This window comes from Ostrinia nubilalis, chromosome 24 (genome assembly GCF_963855985.1).
Source record: "Ostrinia nubilalis chromosome 24, ilOstNubi1.1, whole genome shotgun sequence".
In the NCBI taxonomy this organism is placed as follows: Eukaryota; Metazoa; Arthropoda; class Insecta; order Lepidoptera; family Crambidae; genus Ostrinia; species Ostrinia nubilalis.
Genome location: NC_087111.1, coordinates 3,460,637 through 3,479,615, shown reverse-complemented (window position 1 = coordinate 3,479,615; position 18,979 = coordinate 3,460,637). Strand labels below are relative to the sequence as shown.

The 18,979-nt window shown below is 42.3% G+C and overlaps 1 protein-coding gene across 1 annotated transcript in view; it reads right to left on the bottom strand.

Moving 5' to 3' along the window:
- LOC135083635 (uncharacterized) overlaps nt 1-18,979 on the bottom strand; it is a 31,537-nt gene that overhangs the window by 5,079 nt on the left and 7,479 nt on the right. Inside the window, exons 2-15 of the mRNA XM_063978339.1 lie at nt 15,905-16,135; nt 13,037-13,204; nt 11,302-11,427; nt 10,651-10,779; nt 8,448-8,609; nt 6,875-6,999; nt 5,149-5,253; nt 3,210-3,309; nt 2,435-2,565; nt 744-921; nt 581-688; nt 418-525; nt 255-374; nt 92-211 (exon numbers count right to left, since the gene is read on the bottom strand). Coding sequence (XP_063834409.1) covers nt 92-211; nt 255-374; nt 418-525; nt 581-688; nt 744-921; nt 2,435-2,565; nt 3,210-3,309; nt 5,149-5,253; nt 6,875-6,999; nt 8,448-8,609; nt 10,651-10,779; nt 11,302-11,427; nt 13,037-13,204; nt 15,905-16,135 — 1,911 coding nt within the window. The remainder of the gene's footprint in view (nt 1-91; nt 212-254; nt 375-417; nt 526-580; nt 689-743; nt 922-2,434; nt 2,566-3,209; nt 3,310-5,148; nt 5,254-6,874; nt 7,000-8,447; nt 8,610-10,650; nt 10,780-11,301; nt 11,428-13,036; nt 13,205-15,904; nt 16,136-18,979) is intronic.

Below are 18,979 nucleotides of genomic sequence, written 5' to 3'. Positions count from 1 at the left end.
AAGTCACGTCTGCTCGCACGACACGCCGGGGCAGGGCTTGGGCGAGCCCTCTCTGGTTGCGACCGGTTGCGACAGGCTCGCGTCTGGTTACCTTGTGGTCGCCCATGCACGCGGCGGGCCCGATGACGCCGTAGTCGTGTCGCTTGCGCGCGGGCGCGTCCACGAGCCGACGCAGCTCGCACGACACGCCGTGGCAGGGCTCGGGCGAGCCCTCTCTGGTTGCGACCGGTTGCGACAGGCTCGCGTCTGGTTACCTTGTGGTCGCCCATGCACGCGGCGGGCCCGATGACGCCGTAGTCGTGTCGCTTGCGCGCGGGCGCGTCCACGAGCCGACGCAGCTCGCACGACACGCCGGGGCAGGGCTCGGGCGAGCCCTCTCTGGTTGCGACCGGTTGCGACAGGCTCGCGTCTGGTTACCTTGTGGTCGCCCATGCACGCGGCGGGCCCGATGACGCCGTAGTCGTGTCGCTTGCGCGCGGGCGCGTCCACGAGCCGACGCAGCTCGCACGACACGCCGGGGCAGGGCTTGGGCGAGCCCTCTCTGGTTGCGACCGGTTGCGACAGGCTCGCGTCTGGTTACCTTGTGGTCGCCCATGCACGAGGCGGGCCCGATGACGCCGTAGTCGTGTCGCTTGCGCGCGGGCGCGTCCACGAGCCGACGCAGCTCGCACGACACGCCGGGGCAGGGCTTGGGCGAGCCCTCTCTGGTTGCGACCGGTTGCGACAGGCTCGCGTCTGGTTACCTTGTGGTCGCCCATGCACGAGGCGGGCCCGATGACGCCGTAGTCGTGTCGCTTGCGCGCGGGCGCGTCCACGAGCCGACGCAGCTCGCACGACACGCCGGGGCAGGGCTTGGGCGAGCCTTCTGATTGGTTGCGGACTAGTTTGCGACGGTTCGGCGAGCCTTCGCTTTCTGATACCCTGGGAACGGCGAAAGGACTAGATCAGATTTCGAACTTCATTATTATGTTTGTGGGATTTTTGATCGACCACAATATAGTCCAGTCGTTTGATACAAAATAATAGGGTTACATGGAAAGTTTTCCGGGTGTAATGAAAATTGGTATCTACAGGGTGTTAGGTAAATGGGTATATGAGCCGACACTAGCCCATGTTAACATGGGCATATAAATGGTATGGTGAAGTCAGAAATTTGATATCATCATTTTAATTTTTTTAATTTTCATACAATATAAATTGTATAAAATCCGATTTGTATGAAAATTAAAATAATCAAAACGAAGATATCAATTTTCTGACTTCACCATACCATTTATATGCCCATGTTAACATGGGCTAGTGTCGGCTCATATACCCATTTACCTAACACCCTGTATATAGATTTCGATGTGCTCTTTACGATAACTGATGATGATACTAGGCAGCATTTTTCCAATATGGTGGCCGCGGGCGGCGGGTGCCACCATATTGGAAAAATGCTGCCTAGTAGCAGTTTTTTTCAAATAATTCCTTTTGGATTATTTTTTTGATGAAACATGCTAAGGAAAACTAAAACTAGAGAAAATTTCTTTTTTATGATGTCTACATAACTTTTTTGTGAGTAGGTGTGCCGCAAACTACCAAATGACTGGACTAATAAGGAAGCTAGTTAGTGCTTCCTTCCGAGCGGGTTTTAGAGACCAAGGTCTAGTTGTTACTATCTCGGTTTTTCTATTTATGCTAGGCTGGGTAGAAAACTCCGATATCGCGGTGCAGGCTTGTAGGTGAAGTGGTATAAGGCCCAGTTTTTTGATTCTTAGTTAAAATAACAAATTGTTAATTTTGCTACTAATGGTTAAATATTAACAAAATGTTAACTAATAGTTAAAAAAATGTACTAAAAATCAAGCTAACCATTGTTCGAAAAACATTTATTTTCTATATTTAACCACTTGTCATTTGACATCTGTCAAATTTGACTATTGGTTATTTTAACTACGAATCAAAAAACCGGGCCTTAGCCATAATAGTAAAGTCGTGTCAGCGCCATCTATTGGTATTGACAGCCACTAGTTTGTAGTGGCGGCGTCGATAGATGTCGCCACAGTCTTACGTGACTAAAATATTACTGGCAGGTAGTTGCTAATTGCTCATAAGATAGGCCCCCTTAATTGATATTTATTGTCCGTGGTGCATAATCTTTTCTTAAAGGTTTTAAACCTTTGTTTGTCACCTGTCATCCGCTTTGCAATGGAGGGAAGTCGAACCTTAATTTCGAACTCCTCCTATGTTATTCTGATTAATTCCGTTGCGGGTCCAATGACAGTGTAACTTTCCCCCGGGACAAACTTGACTTTCATTGGTTGGGTTTTTATGGCGGTCAAGCTGTAGATCCTGGCTACACAGGAGTTGCAGTGGTGGGAACGAGAGGTGGGAATGGTCTTACTGGTTCTAGAATGGAAGAAACATATAAGAAAGTTAGACATCCTCTTACCTTGCGTTAATAGCTTGCTGCACGCTCGTAGGGTCAGCAATACTCTTCCGGCTGACCGTGATACCTGGCACGGACAACGCGTCCAAATCTGCTACACTGCCCTTCTTCTCTAAAGTCTTACTGGGACTAGACTGGAAAGAAAAGGACAGGTTAGCGAATAAGTTACAGTTAAAATTAATGTCCAAGAAGATACAACACGTAGCTTATTGTCAAATATCTGTCTCTATGAAAACTTCAGTGCTGCAAAAACTGCTCAGTGCTGGAAAATTAATTTGAAATCATTTTATCAAGTCGAGAAGTTTTCCAGCCGGGCTAATGTGCACCATAATAAAATCTTTTAGACGACAAATGGGCTTATTGTGCAAAATCGCTAATTAAAAAATGCCTTTACAAAGTTTATTGTGGCCCGCATCCTAAGCCTATAATCTGGATGGGGATTTGTTAGATTATTTTTTTTCACAAGTCTTGGATAGAGATATTTTTGAGATTCAATCTAGTTCTAAATTATTATGAGGCACCTGTAAAGCTGACCCTATTTTTAAAAGGTTTTAACAAAGTTTTAACACCAGGTGCGATTGCGGTGATAGCATAAAAAAATAGTGACCGAGTTTCTTGCGCTGCTTCTTCTCAGCACTGGCCCATTTATTGTCCCGAAGCAGTGGTAGGGTTAATACTGGGACGTGTAAAAGTGCTTTTTGCTTTTTAAAAGCCTATTTGCAAAAATGAATGAGTTTTAATGGACAACAAATAAAATAACATTAATAATAACGCTTACTTGGTGATTTTGTCTGACTGGCGACCCAGACCTTGCCGGGCTGCTGTCGGAAGACGACACTCGGCCGCTGCTACTGTCTGTAGATTCAGCTACCGATTTTCTGTGGAAGAACACATACAGCAATTAGGATCTTTTCTGTGAAAGAATACATACAGCAATTAGGATAAGGGATAACTATATCGTCGATCGTCAAATCGATAAAGTATGTACCAACGACAATACATAAAGTTAATTACTGCACCTTATACAATAGATAAATAAGTGCTATTTTGCAAGACTGCATGCTGCTTTTATAGTCTGATTTTCGTCGGCCGTTTGGTGTAGTGGTTCGAAACGGACTACTATTCCGGAGGTAGCGGGTTCGATTCCCGCACAGTACAAACATTTGTGTGCATGAACATATTTGTTTGCATTGGACTGGGTGTTTTCTATGTATAATAATGTATGTATTATTTACAAAAAAAAAAAGTATTTAAGTATGTTTATATCCGTTGTCTAGTACCCATAGTACAAGCTTTGCTTAGTTTGGGACTAGAAGCGCAGTGTAAAATGTCCAAGGATATTTATTTATTTATTATTTATTTGTTTCAACCAAAAGATCCGCTGCTGGAAGGCCTCCCCCAAGGATTTCCACAACGATCGGTCCTACGCTGCCCGCATCCAGGTGCTTCCTTTCACCAGATCGTCGGTCCACCTAGTGGGAGGCCTGCAGAACTTTCCAGCCTCAACTGCCATAAGTTCTATGAGCCACAGCCACTTAGTTTGGCAATTCTGGTGAATATATCCCCTATGTCGGTTACTTTAGTTCTTCGACGGATCATATCATACATGATTCTGATTCAATCACATTCGGGCACGATAGTTTATAGAAATCACTCGCACCCAATGACATGACGTGTCAGTGACCGGGCCCCCTGAATAATAATCCAGGCTCACCTGGGACTGTGCAAGTGCCTGTTCTCACCTGGTACTGTACAAGTGCCTGTTCTCACCTGGTACTGTACAAGTGCCTGTTCTCACCTGGGAATGTGCAAGTGCCTGTTCTCACCTGGGACTGTGCAAGTGCCTGTTCTCACCTGGGACTGTGCAAGTGCCTGTTCTCACCTGGGACTGTGCAAGTGCCTGTTCTCACCTGGAAGTGTGCAAGTGCCTGTTCTCACCTGGAAGTGTGCAAGTGCCTGTTCTCACCTGGGACTGTGCAAGTGCCTGTTCTCACCTGGAAGTGTGAAAGTGCCTGTTCTCACCTGGGACTGTGCAAGTGCCTGTTCTCACCTGGAAGTGTGCATGTGCCTGTTCTCGGCCGGGCGCGCGGCGTCCTGCTGGACTAGTAGCCTCGCGGACTGGGACAGCAGGATGCGGTCGCACCACGCGGGCACCTGTGGGACAGTGACGTCACGCCGGGCTCACCTGGGACTGTGCAAGTGCCTGTTCTCACCTGGGACTGTGCAAGTGCCTGTTCTCACCTGGGACTGTGCAAGTGCCTGTTCTCACCTGGGACTGTGCAAGTGCCTGTTCTCACCTGGGACTGTGCAAGTGCCTGTTCTCACCTGGGACTGTGCAAGTGCCTGTTCTCACCTGGGACTGTGCAAGTGCCTGTTCTCACCTAGGACCGTGCAAGTGCCTGTTCTCACCTGGTACTGTGCAAGTGCCTGTTCTCACCTGGTACTGTGCAAGAGCCTGTTCTCACCTGGGACTGTGCAAGTGCCTGTTCTCACCTGGGACTGTGCAAGTGCCTGTTCTCACCTGGTACTGTACAAGTGCCTGTTCTCACCTGGGACTGTGCAAGTGCCTGTTCTCACCTGGAAGTGTGCAAGTGCCTGTTCTCACCTGGGACTGTGCAAGTGCCTGTTCTCACCTGGGACTGTGCAAGTGCCTGTTCTCACCTGGGACTGTGCAAGTGCCTGTTCTCACCTGGAAGTGTGCAAGTGCCTGTTCTCACCTGGAAGTGTGCAAGTGCCTGTTCTCGGCCGGGCGCGCGGCGTCCTGCTGGACTAGTAGCCTCGCGGACTGGGACAGCAGGATGCGGTCGCACCACGCCGGGCACCTGAGAAAACAATGACGTCACTTGACTTAAAACCATCCCTTATAGGCTTCATTCAAATTAGGGATCGACCTTAGGATGTGAGACCCGTCCTTCAACGTGAAGGAGCGTGGATTACGGGAGCATTTCTAATGGCTCCGTTCCGCCTAAATCGTTCACAGTAATATGGTATAGCGGTGACTGCGCGTATGTGGTTTTAAATTATTTTAAGCCATTAGAAACGCCCGAGCTTCCCCTCTGAAAGGCCTTAAAGCGAGATATTACGTGAGGCTTGAAAGGGGGGAGGGGTTTGATAAAAATCACGAAATGTCACTGGGGTCTAAACTCTGATTTTTAATTCGACGGAATTTTGACATTTCAGAAGTGTTGCCAACATTGAAACATTCCCACTAAGGATGGAGAGCATTTTCACAAATTAAAAAATAATCCTTTCTTGAATTTAAGGTTTCACTTAAAAAACTAAGGCTTAAATATGTACTGATCATTTCAAAATGGTTATTTGAATTTAAATTATCATATTTTAGAAGTTACAAAAAAAATTGGGAAATTATTTTTCTATTACTGGACTCCCTGGCCAATAATCCATGGGTTACAAACCTTTTTTATGAAAATCCTTTTGTTAATAAAATCTTAGCTTCATAAAATAACCAATTTAACAAGTTGCCAATTTTACAATCCAAGTTGATAATGATGACGATAATGATGATTGATGATCAATACATATTTTCGTTTATGTTAATATGTTGTTTTACTGTGTTAAAAACACGTTTTTTTCTATTTAGTCTCTAAAATGTACATAATAATTAGTGTACATTTAATTCACGAAACAAACAATAGATCATTCTTGTAAGTTGTAGTTGATGAAATTTCATTTCATATTATTTATTAATAATTCAAAGCATATTTGGCTTATTACATCTGAATTGTCAAAAAATGACAGCTGTCAGAATTCCGTCGAATTAAAAATCGGACTATAGTAAGATATCACGTGTATTTATTTTTTATTATTTTTTCCACCAATCGTTTATTATTTTTTTAATGGCAATAAAAAATAAGATTTTGTAGATATTAAAAATACACGTGATGTTGGATGGGGGGTGGGGGGTAGTCTTAAACCTCACCATGTAGGGGGGAGGGGGGGTTAAAAATGCTTAAAAAGAGATCACGTTATTAATGGACGGCTCCTTACCATGAATGCTAGCGACAGATAGATCTTTGCTGTGATATGATAATTATGCAATTTCATAGAAAAGTGATAAAATTAAATGTGAAGTCGTTTTTACAAGTCAAGTCAAAATTTCTTTATTTGTTTAGACTAATAAATAGTTCTTACAAATCGTCATTTTGCTCTTAAGGAGCCTCTACATGTCTCATAATCTTTTTACCCTACCAGCTTCGAGACCAACATTTGGCAAGTGCTGAGAAGAAGCGCCGCAACAAACTCAGTCACCACTGTCTGCCGGTTAATATAAATAAATAAATAACAACAACAATACAAGCTTTATATTAACTTTTTCTTAGTAATATTGCTGCATAATCGATAGTATTAGTTACCTACACGATACCGATTATTTGAGGCATAATCGATTATTCGGCAACACTACTGTATTGTTAACAATCTTACCGCGTCTTCATGTAATGCGTGGGTAGATGGACATCTTCCTCAAAAGGGTAGGACGGCGGGAACTTCACGGGAAACTCGTACAAGTGCGGCCGAAGCGCTTCCAACTCGCGGTCGTATCGTTGCAGCTGGAAACAAAGACTTTATTACAACGATATAAAGTTCAAAATACAGCGGACACTAAATGGGAAACAAATATAACGTCGTATCAGCAAGATTGGTTGAATTATTTTTTGCTTTTCGATCTTTGATATTAGGGCTTAGTGTGAGTATACGTCAATCGTCGTCACTAGCGAGCGTGTTAAAAAATATATGAAGATTTTAGTTCTTGAAAGTTTCCGCTAGGGGCGCTGTACAATCCTACATACATTTAATGTCACTTTTTTACGCAGTCGACATCGAATGCGTTTGACGTAAACTCACACTACGCTCATGACAATACTCGACCAAACTGCGAACGGTTTTTTTGTGATTAGTTCACTCCAGTCGAGTAGGTAATTTAGCCGAGAGCGAGTAAACTCGACTGGGGTGAACACGGCTTTAGCATTGAATTAAGTTTGGACTTACTCAAGGCTCTCAGAATTCTTCGCACTTACTTCGCTTCCAACATCTTCACCTCGCTTCCTTCTTCGGAGAGTTATTGGTATTTTCACCCGAGTCTAAGGTCAAGTTTACTTACCCAAGGCTCTGAAGACCTTCTGGTGGTCTATAGTCTGGTCTGCGAGCACGTAGAATTTTGTTCAATGACCCTAAGCTACCCATCCTTATCGCTCGGGCGTAATTATGTTGCTGTCGCGCTCGCACACTCACTGCGGGCGCCCGTCGCACAGTCGCGACAGCAATATAATTACGCGCGAGCGATAAGGATGGGGTCATTGGACAAAATTCTACGTGCTCACAGACCGGGCTTTAGATGCGAGAACTCTTTCTTCCCAACCGTTAGTACCACGCGGTCGTCGGTTGCCGACCGATACTGCAGTTTGGACGTTGACCTTAACACCTCCGCTACACTACTCGCGAAGTTGGTCCTAGTTAATCTAAGTAGATAGTGTTGCACGCACTTCATTTCGCTTCATCCAACTTCCGAGAAGTATCGGTATTTTCGACCGAGTCAAGGGTGGCAGGAAAGTTCTTGAGTGGCGACCACGAGCCGGAAGACGTTGCGTGGGCAGGCCTTCCACTAGGTGGACCGACGATCTGGTGAAGGTCGCGGGAGGTGCCTGGATGCGAGCGGCGCAGGACCGGTCTTTGTGGAAATCCTTGGGGGAGGCCTTTGTCCAGCAGTGGACGTCTTTCGGCTGAAACAACAAGGGTCAAGTTTGGGCTTACCCAAGGCTCTCTGAAGATTTTCTGGTGGTCTAGATGCGAGAACTCTTTCTTGCCGACCGTTAGTACCACGCGGCCGTCGGTCGCCGACCGATACTGCAGTTTGGATGCTGTCCTTAATATCTCCGCTACACTACTCGCGAAGTTAATCGAAGTACATAGTGATGCACGCACTTCCCTTCGCTTCATCCAACTTACGAAAATTATCAATATATTTTGCTCCCGAGTCAAATGTCAAGTTTGGACTTACCCAAGGCTCTCTGAAGATCTTCTGGTGGTCCAGATGCGAGAACTCTTTCTTGCCGACCGTTAGTACCACGCGGCCGTCGGTCGCGGACCGATACTGCAGTTTGGACGCGTCCGCATTGCCGCCGTTTTGTAATCGGCACGCTGTCAGCTCTTCGGTTATTTTCTGGGGACGATAAATACATGTGTAGGTATCTAGCAAGCTAGGGTTCTCCCAGTCCGTAAATTATACATACTATTAACCTTATGTAGATTCCACAACAAAATAGTTCCACATACAACATTAGACAAAAGGAGAGTCCCTAGGTTCACTATTCCCATAACACACTCAGGACTCATGAAACGGCATTTTTCACACATGGCCCCTAGACTGTACAACAAAATACTTGCAACAAGTAAAGACATCACACAACTTGTTTCAGTAACGTTTAAAAAACTTATTATAAAATGGATGGAACAATATACGTACGACACTTTAGAAAAGTTAATCCAGACAATTACTAGTTTCTCTTAGCACACTTATTCACTTACACACAAAATCACACTCACATTATCACACACACATTTTTGTTTTGTTTTTCTATTTAAATTATTTTTTAAATTAAAAGATAAAATTTAATCAAAATACTAAATTTTAGTCTTATGTTTTTTGAGGAGGAGCCTGACTCTCGTTACACAGGTTAACCTTATACGAGAGCGGCACATATCTTGTAATTGTAAAGTGTTTATTTAATAAAAGTATTTTCAACTAATTTTCATTTTCATCTGGGTTATTATATGCAGCGTCACCTAGTATAAATCTGAGTGTACCTTGGGAATCAGCTATAAGTCGTACCATTTCTTCTTTAATACAGTTTGGAACTTCCTACCGTGACAAAAAGAAAGAGACGGCACGTTGTGCGTGAATATACCGCTATGTTTTAGCACTGAGCTTTTAAATGTGTTTGCGGAGTGATCTATTTTGTGATTGGGTTGATTTCTATCAAAGAAGAGACGAGGCGCGATGCGCGGAGACAATCAAAATAGAGAGAACTCCATCTTCCATTTCATTTCATGTAGCTGAATAGAGACGAGACATAATAATAATATTGTTATTTGCAACGATTCAACTTTGCATCAATCTAAAACATCTGAAGAGGTGAAAGAAACAATGTTACCAGAACCAGCAATAACAGTAATACCCAAACGAGTGAGAAGGCCACCAGAACGGTATGGGTATACCAACTAATGCAATGCCAACTGATGTTCTGACTAAAGCGTTATGTCCCATAAAACATTATAAATGTATTGAAAGTTTAGGAATTAGTCAAATGGACTGTTAGATAAAATAAATTAAAAACTGTTATTGTTTTTGTAATTATCGTTTATTTGCTGTAGTTGGGGTGTTAGAAAGTAGTTTGAACACCAAATAAACTATAGATAATCCTAAACTCTATAAATAAATAAATAAATAAATCTTTGGACAATTTCACACCGCGCCAGCTAGCCCCAAAGTAAGCAACTTAATGCTTGTGTTATGGGTGCTAGCTTAACGGATATACTACTTATATACATTTTTTTTTAAATACATAAATATTATACATACTCACACCCAGACCCGTCACAGAAATTAAAATTCATCATTTAAATTTCTGCCCGGCCGGGAATCGAACCCGGGACCTCTCGGCATAGTAGTCCGTTCTGAACCACTACACCAAACGGCCGACATCTCTATAGAATGTATTGTCTATGTAATTTATGGATGATAAAATAAAAGACACTCGATCTTCGGCTTTCACAGAAATACGTTACTTCCATTTCAATTATTCCCATTATAATAAATATAATAGCGGGAAGGCGCTGGATGCAGGCCTCCACCAACCGGCCATTGTGGAAATCATTGGGGGAGGCCTATGTTCAGCAGTGGACGTCCTATGGCTGAAATAATGATGATGATAATAATATGAATATCGAAATTCTAGTGGCTTATAACAAGTCTCGTTCTCCTTTCGACTCATCTTCATTTTGGTGGAATAGTATGAACACTTAGAGTAGGCGCACACCGTTGATTTTTCGTCGGCCGATAGTTTAGTCGGGCAGTTGATCAGTATGGGCATGTATGGGAGTGCGCACACTACGCCGATAAGATTTGGCCGATTCTTCATACAATTTAAAATCGGGCACAACTATCGGCCAACTAAAAATCAACGGTGTGCGCCTACTCTTACCTTGACGACGCCTCCGGTATCGGTTCTGAAGTTAAAGTCCCCGAATATGAAGTAAGGCGCAGCGTTTACGTCCGAGTGCAAGTGTCGCAACGTGTGACGTAAAGCCCGCCGCCTGCTTCGGCAGTACACCTGTAGGAAAGAATAAAATAGATGTTCCCACCAACCAGCAGTTCTAACAATAGAATGGAAGTCTTTAAGTAAGTGGGAACATATTTCCCACTATAGTTTAAACCTTATTCCCTTGTTTTAGGTCAAAGTGAAATTAACCCTTTTGTAAGTAAGTGGGAATATATTTCCGGAAGTAACGCTTCTTAAGATGGTGGGAATATATTTCCCACCATATTTTAAACCTTTTTAGGGAAAAAACAAGGGTGTCAAAAACAATTTGGAATTTTGAAATTATTTAAGACTGGAAAGTAACCTTTATAAATTAATGGGAACCTATTTCCCATCATAGCTTAAACCTTATTCCACTATCTTAGGGTCAAAATGAAACGTTTAAATAAACGTTGCTAGCGTCTGACATAAGAATTGTAGTCTTTTTTAAGTAAGTGGGAATACATTTCCCACCGTTGTTTAAACCTTATTCCCTTGCCTAAAAGTAAAAAAACAATTACAAAATGTGAAATTATAGGTTAAAATAATACCAACAGACGGGAAGGGCTCGACTGCTAGCAGGTTGCTGGCGTCGTGGAACAGGTGGATGTTGACGAACTCCAGGGCCGTGCCGCGGATCAGCCAGCGCGTGCGCAGGAAGCCTTTGCGGGACCATTTGCACTGGAAAAAAAGATTATAATGTTATGAATTGTGCAATAAGGCTCCAAGCAGTGATTCAAAGATTCAAAGATTATTTATTCACCGAGATAATGTGGTACAATAAAATATGTGGTCTTAAATTAAAAAGAGGTGCAGCTTATCTCACCAGCGTAGTGGTAAACATTACCACTGCTTAGGGACAATAATGAGGACCAATATAAGAATAACGGCATAAAGTACGGCCAACGAGAAGCGATACCAAATGTAAAGAAACCCAATGTCATGGTCATTTGGAATAACAGGGGTTTGACTTTGACATATTTTGGCGAGAGAACGAGACATTACGACAATACACAAGATGGGAAGAGACAGAATAGATTGTCAGTTCAACAGTCGAATCGACCTTTTGTATCGCTGCTAGTTGGCCGTACTTTAGATAGGCTGCTTGCTCTCTGGGGGTATCTGGGTTGGTTGGAGTAGGAAGATAAATCACAAATCGCGCACAATGGCCCAATCAAGAGGCTAAGTGCGATTCCATTGCCCTGCAAAATGAATTAGAATAAACAGTGATAGAGTTTAACTGAGATGTGAGAAAAGCGCTTTTTAAAAAGCCCTTATCAACCCAGATAAGAAGCACTTATCAACCCAGAAACAGAAGTATTCTTTGTATGGAACTCCGTATTCCAACGCACACTTATCCGCAACGTAACGTAAACGCTCCGCTCCGCCTCGGTACCTAAGTTGCCTAGGAAAAGTCATTATAACTCTAGCAAAATCGCCGCCGCCGCTGTCAAATTCTATAGAAAAATTCGTCCGCCCGATACTTCTCCGCTCCGCTCTGCCTTGGTAGAAACTTGGCCTAAGTTGCCTAGAGCCTATGAAGACATTATAGCGTCATAACTCTACAAAACTCACCTCAGGAGCAAAGTACATGTTGCCTAGAGCCTAAGCTGCCTGGTGCCTAGGAAAATTCGACATTCCACCAGCTCGCACTAAACTCTTTTATGTGAACAACTAGGGACTGGAATTCGCTGCCTGCTGCTGTCTTTCCTGAACACTATAATCCGGGCCTTTTCAAGGCGAGAGTGAATGAACTTACTTACAGGGCAGATATCATCCTAGACTGCATCTCACTTAACACCAGGTGCGATTGCGGTCAAATACCTGCCTTGTAATGCATAAAAAAGTCATTATAACTCTAAACTCACCTCAGGGAAGAAATGCTGCGGGAACTTGGCCTTCTCCTTAGTGGGCACCTTCTCGATGTTCCCGCTGTGCAGCTCCTTGCCTTGTAACCGTATCTCATTTGAAATTCCGTACTGTATGAAACTCCATATTTGTATGAAACTTCGTACTGCAACGCACACTTATCCGCAACGTAACGTACCTAAACGCTATGCTCTGCCTTGGTGCCTAGTGCCTAGGAAAAGTCACTATAACTCACCTCAGGGAAGAAATGCTGCGGGTGATTATGTTGGTGTCGCGCTCGCACACTCACTGCGGGCGCCCGTCGCACAGTCGCGACAGCAATATAATTACGCGCGAGCGATAAGGATGGGTAGCTTGGGGTCATTGGACAAAATTCTACGTGCTCACGGACCAGGTTTTAGGAAAAGTCATTATAACTCACCTCGGGGAAGAAATGCTGCGGGAACTTGGCCTTCTCCTTAGTGGGCACCTTCTCGATGTTCCCGCTGTGCAGCTCCTTGCCCGCCGCGTCCACGTACGCCTTCAGCTCGAAGTCCCAAATCTTGAGGTCGGTTAGCGATGAGTGAGCGAAGTACATGTTGCCTAGAGCCTGGAAGAAAGTCATTTTCACATGAATCCAAATTCATATTCATTAGGGGGCGTCCATTAATTACGTGAGACTTTTAGGGGGAGGGGGAGGGGGTTCAGAAAAACCTCACTTAATCTCTCGTGGGAGAGGGGGGGTGTCGAGAAATATCACGTAATTTTTTTCCACAACAAACAGAGTTAATCCTCCGTCTGAGATGCTTTAATGTTAACAAAATGTAAACTAATAGTTAAAAATTGTAGGCTAAAAGTAAAAAACTGGGCCTAAATTGTTTTGTTTTATCATTTCAGTTAATTTTTTTAAGCAGGTCGGGCTTTTTTGTAAAATGTAATATTTTCGAAGCGTGGGTTATCTCATTTACATTGCAAATAGGTAGGTATTTTGGAAAATCTCACGTGAGATTAGGGGGTGGGGGAGGGGGTCTGGCAAAATCTCATGAAATCTCACCAAAGGGGGCGGGGGGGTTAAAAAATAGCCAAAATTGTCTCACGTAATTAATGGACGCCCCCTTACCAGCATGGAGTGCAGGTGCGGTTTTGTTCCCCAGTCAATGAAGCACCTGATGTCATGCCGTGAGTGCCCAAGCAACTGCACTCAGGAGGATTTGATGAGTGCTAGTGACAACGCCACTCTTGTGGCGGATTTTTGGGCTGACACTGTGTAGGTTTGTTGTCGACACGAAAAGAAGAAGAACCAGCATGTTGGTCTCTTTCAAGACACTTACAAATACAGCTTTCCTTGTCACCTCTTCGGGACAACAGTAATATACCTAGTCTGGTACTAAGATAAAGCGGCGGAATAAAGAGAAAAGCACGGGAGATAAAACATCTTAGACGGGAGAAGGATAACATAACATTGCCATATTATGACGTGGAAGGCGCTGGACGCAGGCCGCTACCAACCGGGCAACATGGAAAGCATTGGGGGAGGCCTATGTTCAGCAGTGGACGTCCTATAGCTGAGATGATGATGGTTATGACGTGACACGATACAAATCTGGATTCTCGTTGACGTTTGACCGTCACAGAATCACGCTACCGTGCCGCTCTCATACCTCAGGCACTGACTAAGTTAAGTGCTAAAGCCTGGTCCGTGAGCACGTAGAATTTTGTCCAATGACCCCAAGCTACCCATATTGCTGTAGCGACTGTGCGACGGGCGCCCGCAGTAAGTGTGCGAGCGCGACAGCAATATAATTACGCGCGAGCGATAAGGATGGGTAGCTTGGGGTCATTGGACAAAATTCTACGTGCTCACGGACCAGGCTTTAGTATACCTATAGTTTCCAATTTCGTAATAAGGACTACAAATGCTTCCAAAATTACGAGCACGATAATTAGGACTACGAACGCTTCCAAAATGACGAGTAAGTATACGATTCATACGTTTATATTTAGTCAACCTATTTATAAACAGCATTGTTATGATTGCGGAGTGCATGTATAATCAGCATGCACGCAGTTTTAAGTGGTTATATTAACAGGATTTGTGAGCTTCCTGCAATAATATGTGAGTCATAAGCTCTAAAATAACGCTTTAAACTCAATCTAAACTTAAGCAGTTTCTGCGGTTGTTTGAGTTTTTGTAATTTATTGCCTCAAGGCATTTGATTTGAATATGCGAGGCATAATTCCAATCCGATCCTGTATGTTTCGATCTCCCTTTCGCTTCCACTTAGCCTAGGCGCAGACCACCAACTTTTAGTTGGCTGATAGTTGGACCCGATTCTAATTTGTACGAAGAATCGGCCGATACCAAATTGGTGTAATGTGCGCACTTTCATACATGTCCATACTGATTAACAGCCCGACCCAACTATCGGCCAACTAAAAGTCAGGGTCTGCAACTAGGCTTAAGTATAGCGAGATTAGCAAGATGTGAATGAGTGACAGCTAGAGACAATTTTTTTTATGCCCGACAAGGCAGGTAATTGACCGCAATCGCACCTGGTGTTAAGTGAGATGCAGTCTAGCATGGTACATATCTGCCCTGTAAGTGCCTATTCACTCTCGCCTTGAAAACGCCCGGATTATAGTGTTCAGGAAATACAGCAGCAGGCAGCAAATTCCAGTCCCTAGTTGTTCGCATTATAAACTAAAAATATCTAAAAATAAAACGGTTTTAGGAAGTATTCTGCTGGTTTTCCAATTAACAAATAAATTGTATAATAGTGCCCTTTCACAAGCAATGTTTTGAGCAATAATTGCTAGGTAGCATAATTTAATAATAATGAAGGAGTAATTCCAATTAATTACAGCCAATATTGCACATATTATTCCTAATTAGCAAACTTCCGATTGGTTGAGAAATAAACATTTCATAATTTATTTGTATTGGTCTATGTATAATGCATATCTACGGCATATACTCGTAATTGACTAGCTCTTCAGATATGGATTTATCGATTGGAACGGGACTATTCCCAATTTCCCATTGTTTGTATCCACTTCTACAACTACTGTTTATCCAGAGTTTATAGCGTGACCGTACGCTTTCCCCCTTACTTCTTGGAGATGGAGAAGTAGTAACTTTAGGACGTAAAGCTATGATGTTTTCTACAGAATACTAAAGGCTGCAAGAGGGATCTAATATTCTGTGATCGCTCCACATGTTTCCGCAATGCTGCTGTGCCGAAAGTACGTCACCTTTTTCAAAATTGCCCTCAATAACGCAACTTAACAGTACTACATAAAAGAAACTTACCGTAAATTTCTCCGGCGAACTGAAGTCTTCATCGAGGAAAATCCTGATCTTGTCAAAGAGTCTCAGCTCCGGGCAGTCCATCAGCCTCTGCACGAAGTCTTGTACGTACTGCATCGACTTCTCATATGCTTTGCCCCCTACTTCTTGGAGGTGAAGCGCTATGAACTTCGGGTCCATACGGGCGACTGCTTGCAAGAACTCCGACGTCCATATTGGCAGCATCACTGACGGCTGGAAGAAAAAAAGGACAATATGATGAATTCTGTATTAAATCAAATCATTTATTCAGTACGTCGGCCTTTTCCAGGGCACTTATACAAGTCCCAAATTAGCTTGTTCTACCACCATTTCGGGACAACATTATGGGCTGGTGTTGAGAAGAAATGGCATAAGACCTGTGTTAGTATCCGAAAACATAGCTGATTCGTAAATAAATAATCATGAAATTCATTAATATCAGTAAGGATCACTTTCCCACGCTCTCTAGTTAAGTACCTACTATTTATCCAAATCCTTGAAGTTGAATTTGACTTTTTCAACTTGTGATAGATACAAAAAAACGGCTAAAAGTAGCTCAAAGAACTCATGAGGATATAAGATTTTTTGGGCGGAAACTGATCGGGTGAATTCTAAGTGCCTGAAGTAGTCTGCCATAACAAATCGTTCTAATCGTCAGCATTTAAGTTCACTAAAAGTCATCTGCAGTAAACTGAACGAGAGTGGTGGTAAAATCAATTTGTTGAGCAAGAGATCAAAGAAACCTTGGATTTTAAAACCCAATTTTCAATTTTCCTTCAGCAGTACATTTTTACGCCAAAACTGTTGTTGTTTTGAATTATTAGTTTCTTTTGGCACCAATCCAATTCCTCTGGCGCTACGACATTTAGCAGACTATTTTTAGACTGCGGTCAGTATTTATGTGAAAAATATAGAATTTTCATTATCTTCGTGACCTTCTTCTTTTGCCTCGCCTAAATCCCGTTACGCGGGATCGGCTTGCATGATCATGCGCCATTTGATTCTATCTTGAACGTCTTGTTCGTGAAGTCCCAATACTTTAGAATAAGAATAAGAAAAACTTTATTTGACGCATAAAGAAAATAAAAAACAGAACAAAGGGACTTAAAACTATACACGCATATTTTTGTGCCAAAAAGGCGCCCGCTTAGCATTGACGCTGGTTTTCAGCGGGTGCCTCACTGTCATGTCCTTTTGGACATTCGTCATCCAGCTGGTCATTATCTTCGCGATCCTGGGTGTTTTTATGTAGACGACACATGAAGCTAAACACAGTGGCCTTATTTCGTTGTAAATACAGACTAGTTTCGAACAAAAATGTATAGGCTGATGTGCTGTCGACTGTACACAAGTACAAGGTGTACTTCCAAAGTTCTAATGAGTTAGTCATCAACATCATCATCTCAGCCATAGGGCGTCCACTGCTGAACATAGGCCTCCCCCAATGCTTTCCATGTTACCCGGTTGGTAGCGGCCTGCGTCCAGCGCTTTCCTGCTACATATATGATGTCGTTGGTCCACCTTGTGGGTGATAATGAGGTAGTGTAGATCTTTAATTACGGATCTTAACAGTCATAGGACGTCAACGGCTAAACTTTGAAGTTTATCCGGTAAAAAACAGTTTTTATCATTCAGTTAGCTATTTAGGATTAATTTTATCATTTTAATTAACAAGCCGTCACTGTAACAATGCCAAATTCGGACTCTGATTAGAGGCACAGGATGGAAGATATACTTTATTCGCGTATTATTATTATTTTATAGTCCAACAATAGGAAAAGCTGCGAGACACATCTAATAGGGGAGAGTTCGCTATATTGTACCGCCGGGTAAATTGTACCACCCTCATATTTCGTAAAGTATTTATTGAATGTCTGTAATTGCAACACTCAGTGATACACAACTAAATTCAATTAATATCGGCCATGTGGTTTTTGCCGTGACAACGAACACGTGTGTTTTATTTTGAAAAGTATTTTTTAATTGTTTTCAAGTAACTTTTGACAATGCATGTTTAGTTTGTAATTTTGTTAAATTTAATCACAGGGTGTTTCTAATATATTATTTAGAAGCGTAAATTAGTGTGGATTACAATTATTTAAAACATTTTTCGGTATTTATAAGCTATATTTTTTACCGATTTTTTAAAAGCACTACCACCTAGTCGGCTAAATTGTACCACATAAAGTTGTATGGAACTTTACCAAAGGATTATGAAATTTTTTTTAGTAAATCATATTTTGAAGTCATAATAGCGTAGTTATGTTTGACTAACAATAAATGAAAGCAAAAGACTGGCAAAGTTGATTAGGTACAAGTGTGCGTTACGATAATTGGAATTACAAAACTTTTACTCAAAATCGTGCTAATGTATAAAACAATATCGATTGTCTATGTTATTAACTACTGTTCCTTTTCGTTACCTAATTTCTTAAGAATGTATCGTATAATATTTTGCCATAGTTTTTTTATAGGCTTGAAATTTATTGAAATCCAATTTAGTAACCCTGTGGTACAAATTATCGAACCGGTTGGCTAAATTGGACCGATGCTCTGAACTTGTATTTTGTTGATTTGTGCTAAATATACAACAATTGTGTTGATTAACACATATGAAATAGTAAGTTGAATAATTTCTCTTTAATTATATACCATGAACATTAGCAAAAACACAAGAAAACTATGTGTTAAATGGGATTGAAAAAACTGGTCCAAATTACCGGACTCTCCCTTATTAATAATTTACATATTTGCGCATTGGTACTGGCTAAACAACTGGGATGGGGTATTTAATTTTACGATAAGATAGGTATTCTAACACGACCAGTAGTAAACTTCTCTATTACAATGAATACTTTGCCTTTGTCAAGCAGTGCACGGTATTTGGTTGAAACGTACGAAATATTAAAATTAGGTAAAACTACTACAAGTATGAAAAAACAATCAGCTTATAAGCCAGCGCTTAAACACCTATCAATTCAATAAAAACACCTAGATTAAAGGAGTGCGGGAACATAGAAGCCAGGAAAAATGACCATCCTATGCAGATGACCTGTC